Genomic DNA, 17,512 nt, shown 5'->3' on the forward strand with positions numbered 1-17,512 from the left:
TTACATGAAGACAACATAGGACATTTTTTTAAATTAATTAATTTATTTATTAGAGGCAGAGAGAGAGGCAGAGACACAGGCAGAGGGAGAAGCAGGCTCCATGCAGGGAGCCCAATGTGGGACTCGATCCCGGGTTTCCAGGATCATGCCCTGGGCTGAAGGCCGCACTAAACCTCTAAGCCACCGGGGCTGTACGGAATTGAAAATTTTAATGGAAATAGTAAAGTGAATTTGAGATGGACATCTATGAAAGAAACCACATGAAGAAATAATGTGGAATTTGGAATACCAAGGGAAGTAAGAATATAGAGAAAACCAACGTTTTGTATCAGGATATAGAAATTAAGGTAGGAAGGAAGGCTAACTTGAAGAGAGCCAAAAATGAGATGAAAGCATATTTTCTCAATAATAGTAAGAAGTGAAGGAGAGAACACAACAAATACAAATATGACATACTTTTTCATGGAATTTGGAGGCACCATATTGATAATAATTAAAGCATAGACTTTGGAGTCAGATTTTTTTCTAAAGATTTATTTATTTATTTTAGAGAAAGAGAGAGACAGAAAGCACGCTTGGGTACGGGTAGGGATAGCGGCAGAGGGAAGAACTCAAACAGACTCCCTGCCAGGTGCAAAGCCTGATAATAGGGCTGGATCTCAGGATGCATGAGATCATGACCTGAGCTGAAACCAAGAGTCAGATGCTTAACTGACTAAGCCACCCAGCTGCTTCTTGAAGTCAGATCTTGGAGAGCTATACTTACTACTGATTTTGAGGAAATGTGTTAACCTTGCTAAATCTCAGTTTTTCTCAGTTGTAAAATGGTGATAATATCTATTTTACAGTGTTGCCATTAGAAATATATATATATATAATATTATTTGTATATATAATAATATAAAATATATAATATTTACATATATTCATGTATTTATAATATTATTTATATAAATATATGTATTTTTTTGAAAAAAAATATATACAAAGCACTTAGCAAAATGTCCGGATGATGATGACATTGATAATGGTAGTCAAATTGTCCTTGACCTCCTCCTCAATAGTGGTTTTCTTCCATTTGTCCCTTATATTCTGTACTCCAGCCACATTGGGCTTCTTATTGTTCCAAATATCCCATAGCTGTTCTTGATTTAAGGCTTTTGTACATATATATATTTTTAAGATTTTATTTATTTATTCACGAGAGACACACAGAGAGAAGCAGAGACATAGACAGAGGGAGAAGTGGGCTTCTTGTAGGGAGCCTAATGCGGGACTTGATTCCCCAGATCTGGGATCATGCCCTGAGCCGAAGGCAGATGCTCAACTGCTGAGCCACCCAGGCGTCCCTGTATATATTTTTTATTTGTCTGGAATACCCTTTACTCATTAATTGTACATGTTTATTGATGCTACTCTGTGCCTTACTCTGAGAATGTATTCTGAAGGCAATTACAGTTGAGAAATTTTCCCATTCTCCTTTAATTAATAAATAGAGTAAGAAATAGCATTAGAACTTCCTTTTATTACACCACAGTCACTTGGCAGGACTATGATGCCATGGAACATTAAGCCTATTGCAGAGAAACAAAATTTATCTAGTGAAATGCTTTTAATAAGGTAGCTGTGGGAAGGCAGTTAAAAGCTGGCTATGTTGCTCCCAGTGACCTCTTAACTATTTGTTGATTTCTAATTTAATTCATTTGTGGTCAGAGAGATACTTTGCATGACTTTGAATTCTTTCAGATTCATTGAGATTTGTTTTATGGCCTAGAATATGGTCTATCATGGTAAATCTTCACTGAGCACTGAAAAAAAATGTCCATTTTTTTGTTTTAGCTGTTCTTGGGTGTTCTATATATGTCCGTTACATTGGATGATAGTGTTGTTCAAATCTTCTATATCCTTATTAGTTTTTTTTTGTTTGTTTTTTTACTGATTTCTGTCATTTATTCAGGGAGGGATATTGAAACCTGACTGTAATTGTGTATTGTCTGTTTCTCCTTGAAATTTTGTCAAATTTTTTCTTCATGTATTTTGAAATTCTTTTAGTAGATATATAAACATTGAGATTGTTATCTCTCATGATGAACATATCCTCTTTTCATTATCAAATTACCCTCTTTATCTTTTTGCTCTGGTAACATTATTCTTTTGATTAGTGTTATTCTGATATATCTGTTTCCATATTTTTACTTTTATCCAATTTATGTCTTTGTAGTGAAAATGCATTTCTTGTAAGCGGCCCATAGTTGGGTCTTGCTTTTTTTGTTTAATATGATACGCTCTGTCTTCTAATTTGTTTTTTAGACCATTTACATTTCATGTGATTATTGATATGGATAGGTTTAAGTTTGTCACTTGGCCATTTGTTTTCTATTTGTCCCATCTGTTCTTTGTTTCATTTTCCTGTTTTTCTGAAAGCTTTCTTTTGTAGTTATTGAGTATTTTGCATGGTTACACTTTATTTTTGTTGACTTATTAGCCATAACTCTTTGTTATTTTAGGAGGTGCTTTAGAGTTTGCAGTATTTAACTTATGATCTACTCTCAGTGATATACTATTTCACATGTAAGACCATACTTCTGTTTCTCAGCCTTTGTGCTATTGTCATATGCTATACTTTTATATACACTCCATATTACATTGTTACTACTTTTTAAAAAATGGTATCCTTTAATGTGATTGAAATGATAAGAAAAATAGCATAGTTTACCCATATATTTACCATTTCTGGTACTCTTCATTAATTTGTGTTGGCCATATTTTCATATGGTGTCATTTTTCTCCCTCCTGAAGGACTTGCTTTCACATTTCTTTCAGTGTGGGTCCACTGGTGATGAATTCTTTCAGTTTTTCTATGTCTCAAAAAGTATTTTTTGCCTTTGAGTTTGAAAATATATTTTTTGGGTATAAGATTTTAGTTTGACAGATTTTCTCCTCTGGTATTTTAAGAGTTTGCTCCACTCTCTTTGTGCTTCCATTCTTTCTCATGAGAAATCTGCCTGCATTCTTATCTTTATTTCTTCATAATATCTTTTTTCTCTGGTTGCTGTTCTGCTTTTCTCTTACCACTGTTTTAAAGCAGACTATGATGTGCCTTTGTTTTATGCTTAAGGTTTGTTGAGCTTCTTGCATCTGTGTATTTATAGTTTTCATGAAAATTAGAAAAAATTTGACTCTTAATTCTTTAGCCTTTTTTAATTCCTTCTTCTTTCTCCTTTTCTCTGGGGACTCCAGTTATACATACATTAGGCAACTTGAAGTTCTCCCACAACTCACAGATTTTATTTTCATTAAGATTTTTTTTCTATTTTGTTTTGGATAATTTCTGTGTTTTCAAGATTACTAATCCTTTTTTCTATTTTGTCTAATCTGGTGTTAATTCTCATGGTTTTCATCTTTAGAAGTGCAATTTAGCTTCTTTTTTTGTTATATCTTCCATATCTCTACTTAACTTTTTGAAGATATAGGATACAATTACAGTAGTTTTTTTAATGTCCTTGTTTTCTAATTCTAACACTTGTATCAGTTTTGAGTCAGTTTCAGTTGATTTATCTATCTTCTTGGTGAATCATATTTTCTTATTTCTTTACACGTTTGGTGATTTTTTTTATTAGATGCCAGATATAGTCATTTTATTTCTGGGTGGCAGATATTTTTGTATTCCTATAACTGTTTTTGAGCTTAGACCTGGATACTTGAACAGTTTTTTTTTTTTTTTTTTTTAATACTTGAACAGTTTGATCCTTTTGGGTTGTTACCTGGGACCTGAGTGGCACTCATCCTGAGGCTGCTTATTCCCCACTCCTGGGACAAGACCCTTCTGAGTGCTTTCTCAGTTCCCTTTGAATTATGAGGTGTTCCAATCTTGCTGGCAGGCACAGGCAGTATTCCAGGTGATATGAATGCTGGGCACTGTTAACTCTAATCCTTTTGGGTGGTTCTTTTGCTGGCTTTGGCTAGTTTCCTTACATGAATGTGCTGATAAGTACTCAGATGAATATTTGAGGGGATTCCTTACAGATGTCAAAGTTCTGTCCCTGTGTCACTCCTTCCCTTTTGGCATGCTGTCTTGCTTTGTTTTCTCTGAACTCCCAGCGTTCATTTCCTCAATTCAGGGAGTTGCTGGGCCTTTGCTTGGGTTCCTCCTTCCTGTGCCATGGCCTGAAAACTCTCTCACGGATGGAGCAGTCATACCACTTCACCTTATTTGTTTTGTTTTCAAGGGATTGCTATCCTTTGTTTTCTGATACTCAGTGCCTTGTAAACTGTTGTTTCATATATTTTGTCCCTATTATATTGTTTCAGGTGGGATGGTAAAGTCTTTTTCCTATTACTCTATCTTGGCTGGAAGTGGGAGAATTTTAAAAGTATTATTCTTAATAAGCTTCTGTGTTTTTTGAGACTTGTTAATTTAGAATGTGGTATATTTCCCTAAGGGGAGGTCACAGAGAGTGGCACTCAGTACCTAGTGAATTAAAAATATTTACTGGCTGGATCTCAGCCTGCAGCCTCAGAAACTTGATTTGCCTATCCATTCTGAATGAAACCTCATCTCTCAGAATTAGGACATAATCAGCCCAAGTTATAGACAATGATATGTTTTCTTTTTTTTTCTTTTTCTTTTTAAGGAGAGAGAGAGAGAGAGAGAGAGAGAGAGAGAGAGAGAGAGAGAGAAGGGGGGTGAGGGGCAGAAGGAGAGGGAGAGAGAGGATCTTAAGTAGACTCCACTCCCAGAATGGACCCTAATGGGGGGCTCGATCTCATGATCCTGAGATCATGATTTGGGCTAAAATCAAGAGTCGGAAACTTAACCAAATGAGCCACCCAGGTGCCCTAACAGTGATATTTAATGCTAGAATGCTAGCCTATTAAAATGTAACGAGAAATGTGACCCACAGGACTGACATTTATGTTTTGTGTACAGTGGAATCTTTTCATATAGTTAAGCTACACTTGAACTTAATGATAATTGAGTAATTTCTTGGTGTTGAATCCTGATTCAGATTAAGATAATCTGATACATTCACCTATAATCACTGTTCTGGCTCCCTCCCTCAGGTTGTTTTTATATATACCAGTAATATTTGTCCTTTTGTCCAGCCCCATTTGAATTTCATACCTTCTTAAGATATTTTAATGCCTGAAGTAGGTAGATAAATATCTAAGTCATATCTTGGTGGGCAGAAATTTGTCTGTATCTTTAATGTGAGTTTTCATATCTCTTCTTTCTTCCATTATTTGTTGATTATAGCCTAATTTTGAGGGCAGTGTTATTTCCTCTTTGTCCAGATGCTTTTATGTAGCTATCTTACTGTGGTTGCCATGTACAGTATATGTCAGTATATGTCAACTTATGTCTTTACTCTTATGTTTTTTTAAAATTTAAAAATATTAATTGGGGGCTGAATTCTGAAAAGCATGTTCATTACATTCAGTTCTTCATTATTTTAAGAAGCATTTTTTAAACACTCCCCATATTCCAGAGATATGGAGTTACCCTGGAGTAGCTCTTGACGTGTAGAGGATATTGTCTATGTTACTGGGACATCTTGATGACTGCTCTGTACATACATATTGATATATTTTAAAATTTTCTTTATATTAAAACATTATAGTTACAATATTGGTTAGGTTTTACTGATTATTACATTTTATTTGCAAAGTAAACACAATATGGAAATTTTTCTTTTTTTTTTTTTAAGATTTTATTTATTTATTCATGAGAGACACAAAGAGAGGCAAAGACACAGGCAGAGGGAGAAGCAGACTCCATGCAGGGAGCCCGATGTGGGACTTGATCCCGGGACTCCAGGATCATGCCCTGGGCCAAAGGCAGGCGCTAAACCACTGAGCCACCCAGGGATCCCTGGAAATTTTTCTTATGGAGATTTTTCAGTGAAGCAGATAACTTTTTTACGTGTATTTTTTTTTTTTTAAACAAGCCATGGTCCCTCCTTTTCTTTCATAGGATCTTTGTATAGGCAGCTCACTTTGCATAGGTATTCTCTCATCAAATTCTCTACCTGTCTTTTTTTTTCCCCTGCAAGTTTATTGAAATATAATTAACAAATAAAAGTTGTAAAAATTTATGGTAAACTACATCTTTTGATATATATGTATATATACATTGTGAAATGATTACCATAATTAAGCTGATAAACACATCTGTCACCTCACATAGTTATCTTTTTTATGGTAAGAGCATTTAAGATCTATCTTAACAAATTTCAAGTATATGTATGATACAGTACAATATTATAACTGTGGTCACCAGACTGAACATTAAGTCTCCAGAATTTATTCATTCTGTGTTACTGAAATTTTGTACCCTTTGGCCAGCATCTTCTCATTTCCCTCTTCCTCCAGACTTTGGCAACCACCATTCCACTCTGCTTATATAAGTTTACCTTTTTTAGATTCCATGTATAAGTGAGATCATACAGTACTTGTTTTTCTGTGCCTGGCTTATTTAACTTAGTGTAATGCCCTCCAAGTTCACCTGTGTTGTCACAAATGGCAGGATTTCCATCTTTTTAAAGGCTGAGTAACATTCCATTGTTTTATACACATTATATAGTATATACATTATATATCATATGTTACACAGTTTCTTTATTAATTTATCCATCAGTGGACATTTTGGTTGATTCCATATCTTGGCTGTTGCAAATAATGCTGCAGTGAAAATAGGAATGTAGATGTCTCTTTGATACCTTGTTTTCATTTCCTTTGAATATATGCCCAGAGTAGGATTGCTGGGTCATATGGTCATTCTATTTTTAATTTTTTGAGAAACTCTCCTACTATTTTCTATAGTGTCTGTATCAATTTGCATTCCCACCAACAGTGCACAAGACTTCCCTTTCTCTACATCCTTGCCAACATTTGTTATCTCTTCTTTTTTTTTTTTAACGATTTTATTTATTTATTCATGAGAGAGAGAGAGAGAGAGAGAGATTGAGAAGGCAGCGACATAGGCAGAGGGTGAAGTAGGCTTCTCGTAGGGAGCCCGATGTGGGACACCATCCCTAGACCCCAGGATCACGCCCTGAGCTGAAGGCAGACACTCACCTGCTGAGCCACCCAGGCATCCCAACACTTGTTATCTCTTGTCTTTTTAATAATAGCCATTGTAACAAGTGTTAAGTGATATCTTATTGTGGTTTTGATTCGCATTCTCTAATTATTTAGTGATGTTGAGCATTTTTTTCATATACTTTTGGCCATTTGTTTATCTTCTTTTGAGAAATATTGTTCAAGTCTTTTGCTTATATTTAAATATTTGTTTTCTTGCTATTGAGTTGTCTAGTTCCTTATGTATTTTTGAGTATTAACCCCTTATTGGATAGATGGTTTGCAAATAATTTCTCCCATTCCATAGGTTTTCTCTTTACTCTGTTAAGTGTTTCCTTTGCTGTCCAGGAGTTTTTTTGGTTGATGCAGTCCCTTTTGTCTATTTTTACTTTTGTTGCCTGTGGTATTGAGGTCATATCCAAAAAATCATTGCCCAAACCAATGACAAAAAGCTTTTCCTTATGTTTTTTCCTAATAGTTTTACATATTCACGTCTTATGCTTAAGTCTTTAATCCATTTTGAGTTGATTTTTTCATATGGTGTGAGACAGGGGTCCAGTTTCATTCCTCTGCATGTGGATGTCAAGTTTTCCCATCACTGTTTATTAAAGAGACTGTCTATTGTATGTTATTGATACCTTTGTTGAAGATCAGTTGACTATAAATGGATTTATTTCTGGGCTCTTTTCTGTTTTATTAGTCTAGATGTTTGCTTGTTTGTTTGTTTAATGCCAGCACTATACTGTTTTTGCCAAATATAGCTTTGTAGTGTATTTTAAAAATCATGTAATTCGGGGCACCTGGGTGGCTCAGTCAGTTAAACATCTGCCTTTGGCTCATGTCATGATCTCAGGGTCCTGGGATCGAGCCCGTGTTGGGCTCCCTGCTTACAGGGAGCTTGCTTCTCCCTCTCATCCTTGTTCGTGCTCTCTCTTGTGATATCTCTTTGTCTCTCAAATAAGTAAATAAAATCTTTTAAAAAAATCATGTAGCTTTATGCCTCCAGCTTTGTACTTTTTGCTCAAGATTGCTTTGACTATTTGGAGTCTGTTGTGGTTCTATGTGAATTTTAGGATTTTTAAAATATTCTTTGAGAAATCCCATTGGAATTCTGATAGGGATTTGAATCTGTAGATTGCTTTGGGTAGTATGGTCATTTTAATTATAGTAATTCTTCTAATTAATGTACATGGCATAGATTTCCATTTCTTAGTGTTTTTCAATTTTTTTTATTGATGTTTTATAGTTTTTATTGGACAAGTCTTATATCTCCTTGGCTAAATTTATATGGTTATTCTTTTTTCCTGACTCATTCCCCAAATTTATGAGTATTTTTGAACCACTGAAGAGTTTATATCATCTGGTAAAAGATGGGACAAAACACTACTAGAGTGTAGAAAATAACAGAAATATGGTCATCACACACACAAAAAAAGAGAATGAATACTAGCCAGTCTTTATGTCTGTTTTGTTGTAAAGCAATTTCTTAATTGTATTGATATGAAAGTGACTGAAATACTTTGTTTTTAGCAACTAAATTGATTGTAGGTTTTCCTTTGTAGGTGGACTGGACTCTAAATATTGGAGAGCAAGCCCTTGATATATGTATTGTCTCTTTCAATCAGTTAGCATCTTCTGTTTTTGTTCTTGGTGAAAGAAACTTTTTTTGCCTTAAGGATAATGGACAGATTCGATTCATGAAGAAACTTGATTGTAGCCCAAGTTGTTTTCTCCCTTATTGCTCAGGTGTGTAGAAGGATTTTTCTTTTATCTTTTCCATATGTCAAGGCTATGTTATATACATTAGGAAAAGCCAAATTCACACACATATATTTTAAACATCTAGGAAAATAGTTTTATACGGAGCATGTAATGGAAATTTTAACTTTTAAGGTTTGAATAGAAGTTTGATATAAAGCACACATTTGGATTTGTCAGTCATTTTACTTTGCACAGAAGAATGTCTTGGAGAATTGGCCTCAGATATACATACATTTATGCTTTCTAAAATGTGGCAATTCAAGATGTTTGCAAAAGAAACACCAGATTCTTTTATAAATAGAATGGAGCATAGTAATGTCTAATAGAATGACTTATCTATCTCAAGTGCCCAGTAAAAATCATTAGCTAATTGTGTTAAATATTAATGAAGTTAATGATTTCTAGATAAAATGCAAAAATGTTGGCTACTATCTACTTATTTCCCAAGTCTGTAAAATTATTTAAAAAAATTTTTGTATTGGTACATGAATTTGAAAAATACTATTTTATTACTTAAATATTTTATTACTTTATGCTTTTATATCAAGACATTAGAATTAATTTGTATCATAAATCCCCTAAAAATGATATAATGTAATGTTGCAAATAACTGTTTTATTCTTATTCTTTTTTCTATATTCAAAATACAGTTTCTGAAGGAACAATGAATACTTTGATTGGAAACCATAATAACATGTTGCATATTTATCAGGATGTGACACTGAAGTGGGCCACTCAGCTTCCCCACATTCCGGTAGCAGTAAGAGTGGGCTGTTTACAGTAAGTGATTTAACTTTTTTTAGGATCTTAGTCTAGGAATTCTGTAGAAGTTTTATGAAACATTTGCAAGTGATTTTACTAGGAATGACAAGTGACATTGTAGTATGAATGTCAACAATGGAAGTAACTTAAAATATAACTTTTATTGGAAAAGGACATTAAAAAAACCTTACTTAGGCTTCATCAATCATTTTTATCTTATTTTAATTCTTAGATCGTTAACATACAGTGTTATATTAGTTTTAGGTTTATAGTGTACTTTTAAAAAATATTTTATTTATTTATTCATGATAGAGAGAGAGAGGCAGAGAGACAGGCAGAGGGAGAAGCAGGCTCCACGCAGGGAGCCCGACGCGGGACTTGATCCTTGGACTCTGGGATCATGCCCTGGACCAAAGGCAGGCACTAAACCTCTGAGCCACCCAGGGATCCCCAGGTGTATAGTGTATTGATTCAATAATTCCATACATCACCCAGTGCTCATCATGACAAGTGCACTCCTAATCCCCTTAGTCATTTTCATTTACTATCTCTAGTAAGATATCCTTTGTCAATGAAAGATTTAAAAATAAAACCAAAAGATTTAAAGAAAATGGCTTACCTGATAGATTATTTTCTTTAAAATAGGAAAGGATTTCTTCAAGCATTTGATGGGTCCCGTTTAGAGATCACTCATTGTTAGACTGAGAATATTACACATCAAAACTTGTTAAACTTTATATCATGTAGTGCAGAATTGCTAATGATTATGTATTTAAAACAGTTTAGATTTTACATAAAGATAATTTGGATTTAAATTGAAGATAAAATCCATACCTTAAATTTATAAAATTTATCAAAAATAAGAGAAATGAGTCATACCTAGTATTTTTTCTAGGTCGTCAGTATAGAAGGCAAGATCCTGCAAACCTTTAGCATCTCAGATTATGTTTAGGAATTGAAAATCCCGGGATCCCTGGGTGGCGCAGCGGTTTGGCGCCTGCATTTGGCCCAGGGCGCGATCCTGGAGACCCGGGATCGGATCCCACGTCGGGCTCCCGGTGCATGGAGCCTGCTTCTCCCTCTGCCTGTGTCTCTGCCTCTCTCTCTCTCTCTCTCTCTCTCTGTGACTATCATGAATAAATAAATAAAATCTTTAAAAAAAAAAAAAAAAAAAGGAATTGAAAATCCCAGTTAAAATATAAAAACACAACTTTCTTTCTTTCTTTTTTTTTAAAGAGAATTTATTTTTAAGTAATTGCAGCACACAACATGGGGCTTGAACTCACAATCCTCAGACCAGGAGTCACATGCTCCATTGGCTGAGCTAGCCAGATGCCTCTAGAAACACGATTTCCTATAAAGCTTTATAGATTCCCTAGATCTAGTCAGTTCTGCTTATTTAGATCATTTTATTGAAATTTAAAAACGATATGTAGAATTCTTCAATGGCACTTGTAGTATCTGACTAATTTCCCCAAATTAAGAGATTGGATATGTAATATTGTTGAAGCTCAATGAAAGGTATTCATATTTGCATTAATGATTAATCTAAAGCTTGAATATTAGAAAAATGGAAACCCTGTTTTGAAAACATTGAATATTTTAAAAAGAAGTTGCTTTTTAATGTTTTATGAGAAAATACGATCATATAATTGCTAAGCACTTAACAAATTATAGTTATTTTGTATCCGATGAAAAATTTAAAATTGAGATTGGCTTTTACCACCACATCTACCAGATTGTCTTTTTAAGTTCAACCAAACACCTAGACACCAGACATTTTAAACCAGATTTACTTAGAAGTATTTAGAACAGGAAAAACATCTTGCCAGCAGGGCAGTGTCAAGTATTTCTCTTCTGGGAAAGGAATTCTTGAAGTAGTCCATATATCTATCTAAGAGCTGTTCTCTTTGGCCTCCCAAGTGACAGCTCAGGTGCAAGAAGACAGATCCACACTGGTGGGTGTTTGGCCCATTTTGGCTTGATGTCCCCATGCCCCTCAGGTTTAAGTACTAAAAGGTCATTGTGGTTTTTGTATGTATGTGGGGCAGAGGAGAGTCATGGATAGAAAGACCTTTTTGAGACAATTTAGTCAAAATACTTATTTTGCACATATATTATTTACATGGGACATATGTATTTCAAGAGTCACTGTACTCAGAGAAGCTTAAAGATACAGTTTCTGAGCAGGTATTTATGGTTAATTAATTAATTAATTAATTTTTCTTTTTATTTTATTATTTTTTTATTATTTTTTTATGGTTAATTTATGATTTCAGTCCAGATGCATCTTATAAAGTAAGGATCCAGAAATAAGTGAAATTATTAGGGGTAAGAAAACAAATTTCCATGTAGTATGCATCAAGATGCTTGTATTCAGAAGTAGTCTCTCACCTCTAAACGTAGGTATTTGTGAATGAAACTTCCTATTTCTTCTCATAGCTTCTTTAAGGTCATAATTATAAACAATTAGATGTGAATATTGCTATTAATGATTTCCACAGTTAATATATAGCAATAACTTAATTACTCATGGAATATTTTTCTTTTTTATGTATATTAGCATATAAAAGTATAAAGTTAGACTGAAATAATTTCATTGTAATTTTTATTAGAATTTTAAAAGTGATTATTACTGGGGGCACTTGGGTAAGTCAGTGGTTGAATGTCTGCCTTTGGCTCCGGTCATGATCCTAGGGTCCTGGGATTGAGTCCCGCAAAGGGAACCTGCTTCTCCCTCTGCCAGTGTCTCTGCCTCTCTTTCTGGTCTCTCATGAACTAAAAAAAAAAAAAGATTATTACTGATTTAGGTATAGTGTATTTATATTTAGAAGTTATAATTTGAAATTAGAAGCAGTGAAATAATTTTGCTTCCGCTTTTTATTACCTTTAGAGTTAAGTTATTTTGGTGGAAGCTTCCTTGGCTGAATGTGTTTATTTGTAGAGGAAATCACTGCTATTTTAATATGTTTCTTTTCAATGAATAAAAAATACTGCATTTGGATCAAGTTGATGCAATTATACTTAAAAACAGCAGTTTGCTCAGAAACTAAGATGCTTTATTTCCTCCCACTCCCATTTACTTGGCAGTCCAAGTCCTCTACCTTGTTTATTATAAACCAATTTTAAATCTGTGTTTCCTTCTTTCTGTTCAGGGTAAACAGCATTCTTGATTAGAGAGAGTACTTTTAATTATTTTAAGTTTTGTGGGTTGGACTATGGGAATGTGAAATAAGTATATAGTTCATAATTTAAGAATAGGAAGAGCATGAATGTGATAATATTCTTTAAATTCTCAGCTATTACTGTTTTCTTCTCATTACACAAAGTAGCTGTGGAAGCCTGGCCAGTATCTTACCTCTGCTGTGGTTAGTTTTTCAAATGGCCAATAAAAATCATCATTTATCGGTAATGTTATTCTCTCTAGAGATATGAAATATACCTCAAAGTGGGAGTCTATTTGAATGGATGTTCAAAGGGATGAGGACCTTTCAAAACTTTAGCTGGCAACCACAGCCGTTGTGCTTTAAAATCTTATTGCAGCTTGTTTTTTTTAGGATAAACAATTTGGTCTGGTACTTCAGTGTTTTTCTTCCTAGGCTGTATCTACTTTACCTTTAGTAACTTATTGTAATTGTCAATATTTAACCATTTCATTCTTTAACTTCATCAATGTAGTGTTCTTGACCAGAATGGTTTCCCTATTTATCTCTGGATTTTCCAATTTCTTTTATCTGAGTCCTAACTCAAGTCACATAAATAAGCCTTCCCTCTCTGCTCTGGTCTCCTTTTTCTCTGAATTTCTGTATTTATATTATGTTGGTGATTGCTGTTGAATTTTTCTGACTCCTCAACTCAAACATACTGTCCTTTAATGTTAGAGATCCTTTCTACTTTTGCATATCACACTGAATAATCAGCCAGAAAGCTGATTATATGGTATATGCTTGGTAGATATATAAAAATCATTGTGATTTGTGCATGTCAGGGGGAGGAATGGCTCTAAAATCTTAGAGCTTTCAGTTGAAATACCTTTTTAAAAATATGGAACAATTGAAAGTCATCGATGGAAGGTTATTATTGAAGACAAATTTATTAGGAGAGTTTTCATATTTCAGAGTGATCTTGTTTTTTTTTTTTTTTTTAAGTTCAACTTGTGCTTTCTGTCATTTCTCTTTTTGTGTGCTTTGTAGAAAGGGAACGTGAGCCTAAATGTACACTTTTTGCTATGTTGTATTTTTAAGGATTTCCTTTGTGGCTTAATAGTACGCATAAAATTTGTAGATATTCCAAGAATTAAGGTCAAACCTAAATTATGATTTTAGAACTTCTGCATTCTTTTTGATATTTTCCCCTATTAATCTGTTGTAGCTCAGGAGTGGACTGTTAGTCTTTTATTACTATATTTTTTCTGTCATTTTTTTTTGTTGAATAACTAAGCATTTTGGTTAATATAGTTTGGTTCTATATAGTCACTGTATGTTTATGATATTTTATTCTTTTGGTAAGTTTAAAAAATTCAATATCAATATAAATCAATATAAAATGACCTTTTTATGTTCTCATTTAATATTTCTTTGCTTTTTGTCTTATTTGCTTTGAATACAGTTTGCTATTAATGGTATGCTGTTGTCTCTGTGTTCTTTAATCTGCAATGTCATTTTGGATGTATCTCTTGTAAACAATTTGAATTTTTCAGCCCATTTTGAAGATCATTTCCCTTTACTCGACTTTTTACAATTGTTACAATCCATATATTTGGTCATTTTTCATCCGCTATGATATTCTGTACTTTTTTTTTTAAGATTTTATTCATTTATTCATGAGAGACACAGAGAGAGAGAGAGAGAGAGAGAGAAAGAGAGAGAGAGGCAGAGACACGGGCAGAGGGAAAAGCAGGATCCCTGCAGGGAGCCCGATGTGGGACTTGATCCTGGGTCTTCAGGATCATGCCCTGGGCTGAAGGCGGTGCTGAGCCACTGAGCCAACTGGGCTGCCTGATATTCTGTACTTTTAATAGTATTTCCTTTGCTTTCCCTCTCTATGTGAGTTGGGGATTTTCTGTACTTAGATCTCCCATGTATTGGATGGTACGTACACATAGATATCTCTTTTCTTTATTTCTTTTAGTGTTTACTTTTCACTTTTGCCATAATCGTTTGATTTTTATCAAATGAATCTTTCTCCCCATTGTAGGCAAAGGGTTTAATATACTGTTTCTTTCTCCTTTTCTGTTTTCCCTCTCCCTGTACCACCTCTACATACAGACATGGGTATACACTCAACTTGTTCTCAGACATATCACTGCACACACCCACACATCCTTTGTTACTGTTTGTTCTTTGCTACAGTAACAAGGTTTTAGTTACAAATTATTATTATTTTTTTAATTTATTTTTTATTGGTGTTCAATTTACTAACATACAGAATAACCCCCAGTGCCCATCACCCATTCACTCCCACCCCCCGCCCTCCTCCCCTTCTACCACCCCTAGTTTGTTTCCCAGAGTTAGCAGTCTTTACGTTCTGTCTCCCTTTCTGATATTTCCCACACATTTCTTCTCCCTTCCCTTATATTCCCTTTCACTATTATTTATATTCCCCAAATGAATGAGAACATATAATGTTTAGTTACAAATTATTATTGTTAAACTATTCTAATACTTTTTTTAGAGAATGTTTTAAAATTTGTATTCACTTTTCATCCAGACCTGTGCTAATTTTTGTTATTTTTCGATATCTGTTAAATGTTGTGAATCTTTTTATTTTATTTTTTTTGTGAATCTTTTTATATCACAAATTATAATTTTTAGCTTAACTGATTTGCCTCATCTCTTAATAGGCTAATTTAATGTATGGGTTGTTAATATTTTATCGTAAAAATGTATGGTCACATATTCCCCTCAAACTTTATTGATGTTGTTCCTATATTTTTTTAAAAATAACTTTTGTGGAAAAAAATAATCTTGTACTTTCTGTAAAAGTTTAGAACTGCACTATTTAAATCTCAAGCCGTATTTAAAAGTGCAAGTAAGAAAGCAAAAAACAAAACTAACTTTGCCACTGAAGTTATCTCAGTCTTAACATTCTAGATTTAACATTTGTTAGTGCCTATTAAACATGAGGCTGATAAGATGCAGATTTAGGCATAGAATAACATTTCCAAAGCAGAATAATACGTTCTTAAAATTTTTTAAATATTTATTTATTTTTTATGTAAGCTCTATGCCCAATGTAGGGCTTGAACTCACAACCCTGAGATCAAGAGTTCTGTGCTATACTGACTAAGCCAGCCAGGTTCCCCAGAATAATGTATTTAAATATAAATTTATTTTATATTCTAACAGACAAAAGGAATAGATGAAATGGAAGGAATAAATGAATTTTATGTAAATGTTTGTTCACAGCAGTTTATTTTAGTTTCTAAAAGACCCTAATAAACAAGAATAGAAAAAGGGTAAAAGGTTATTATTTTCAATACTTTTTGTTTTAAGCAATAAGTTTATGTTGGTCATTTGTTACAACGATATTTTCAGTTTTTTAAAGCTACATAATGTTTGGCAGTGTCCGTTGAGTCCCTGTTATTGAAGATAAGGAAAGTGGCCTGCTTACGCTTTCTTCTTCCTCTTGTCAAATTCTGTTATTGTTGGTATTGCATTATTCATTTTGTCAACATTTAAAATATTTACATGCATTTTGGTAATCACAATTTTCACAATCCTTTCATCCTATCCATATCTAAATGGACTCAAAGCTTACTGCCAATTTGTTTTTATTTTTCCTAAATTACCTTGATTCACTTCTTGGTTAGTTGAATTTAATCATCCTTTTTCCTTTCTTGAGGAAAGCCTCTAAGTCTTCTTGCATTTTCTTTTCTTTTTTTTTTTTTTTTTTAAGATTTTATTACACAGAGAGAAAGAGAGAGAGGCAGAGACACAGGCAGAGGGAGAAGCAGGCTCCATGCAGGGAGCCTGACATGGGACTCGATCCTGGGACTCCAAGATCACACCTTGGGCTGAGGGCAGGTGCTAAACCGCTGAGCCACCCAGGGATCCCCTGCATTTTCTTTTTTCTTTTTTTTTTTTTTAGGAAAAAAAAAAAAAGGTAAAAATAAAACTTAAAAACAGCTTTAGGGAAATGAACGACTTAAACCAGAAAGAGAAAAACAGTAGTACAATGGTCAGTTGCTCCCACAAACCGTGAAATTGCGGCTGAGGTTAGCAGAGGATCTGTCTTTGACAACCGAGTGTTTCCCCGAGGGGGTGCACCGTTCCTGGAGGTACTGCAATACCAGGTCGATGCGTGGAGTGGACGGAGCAAGCTCCTATTCCATCTCCCTGCTCCAAAAATCCATTTAATATATTGTCCTCAGATAGAGGACGTACCAGATATTAAACTGATAAGAACAGATACTACACTTGATCTTAGCCAAAAGGCCGAGAAGCGATCCCCTGCATTTTCAAGAGTTGTTTATGCTGTTATACTTGAAGGTTATCTTAGCTTCCCTCAGAAATTTGGCCATTCCATTTGGTGTTGACAGTTGCTGTGGGAAGGTCTGAGGTGGACTTAAATTTATTTGTAAAAGTTCTTATTGGATGAATTACTTTTTGTCTCATAACTAACTTATTTTTTAAATCCTTGAAGGACTGTAAAATTAGCTAGCATTATTGACAATTGATTAATTCTGTATCAGTTTGTTCTGGGAAAACATGAGATTTATAGATTCAAGTTTTTATTCATTTCAGGAAAATATTCTTTTTTTTTTTTTTTTCAGGAAAATATTCTTCCATTATAGCTTTGACTATTGGTTCTGCTCTACTAGTTTAGTTTTCTTTTCTTTTTTTTTTATTTAAATTGAATTAGCCAGCATACAATACATCATTAGTTTCAGATGTAGAATTCAATAATT

The 17,512-nt window shown here is 33.9% G+C and overlaps 1 protein-coding gene and 1 non-coding gene across 17 annotated transcripts in view; one reads left to right on the forward strand and one right to left on the reverse strand.

Annotated features, from left to right (window-relative positions):
- The window catches only part of BBS9 (Bardet-Biedl syndrome 9), a 433,011-nt gene that overhangs the window by 113,366 nt on the left and 302,133 nt on the right, over positions 1-17,512 (forward strand). For all 16 annotated transcript variants that reach the window (XR_004804558.2, XM_049093796.1, XM_035698355.2 and 13 more), the window contains 2 exons: positions 8,643-8,826; positions 9,492-9,621. Coding sequence is in view for 15 of the 16 variants with exons in the window: in XM_049093796.1 (XP_048949753.1) it covers positions 8,643-8,826; positions 9,492-9,621 (314 nt within the window). In the remaining variant the exon portion in view is untranslated. The remainder of the gene's footprint in view (positions 1-8,642; positions 8,827-9,491; positions 9,622-17,512) is intronic.
- LOC112670922 (U2 spliceosomal RNA) lies at positions 16,861-17,051 on the reverse strand. The gene has a single exon (XR_003143300.1). It is a non-coding gene; the product is annotated as a U2 spliceosomal RNA (small nuclear RNA).

The sequence above is a fragment of the Canis lupus genome, chromosome 14 (assembly GCF_003254725.2).
Source record: "Canis lupus dingo isolate Sandy chromosome 14, ASM325472v2, whole genome shotgun sequence".
Lineage (NCBI taxonomy): Eukaryota > Metazoa > Chordata > Mammalia > Carnivora > Canidae > Canis > Canis lupus.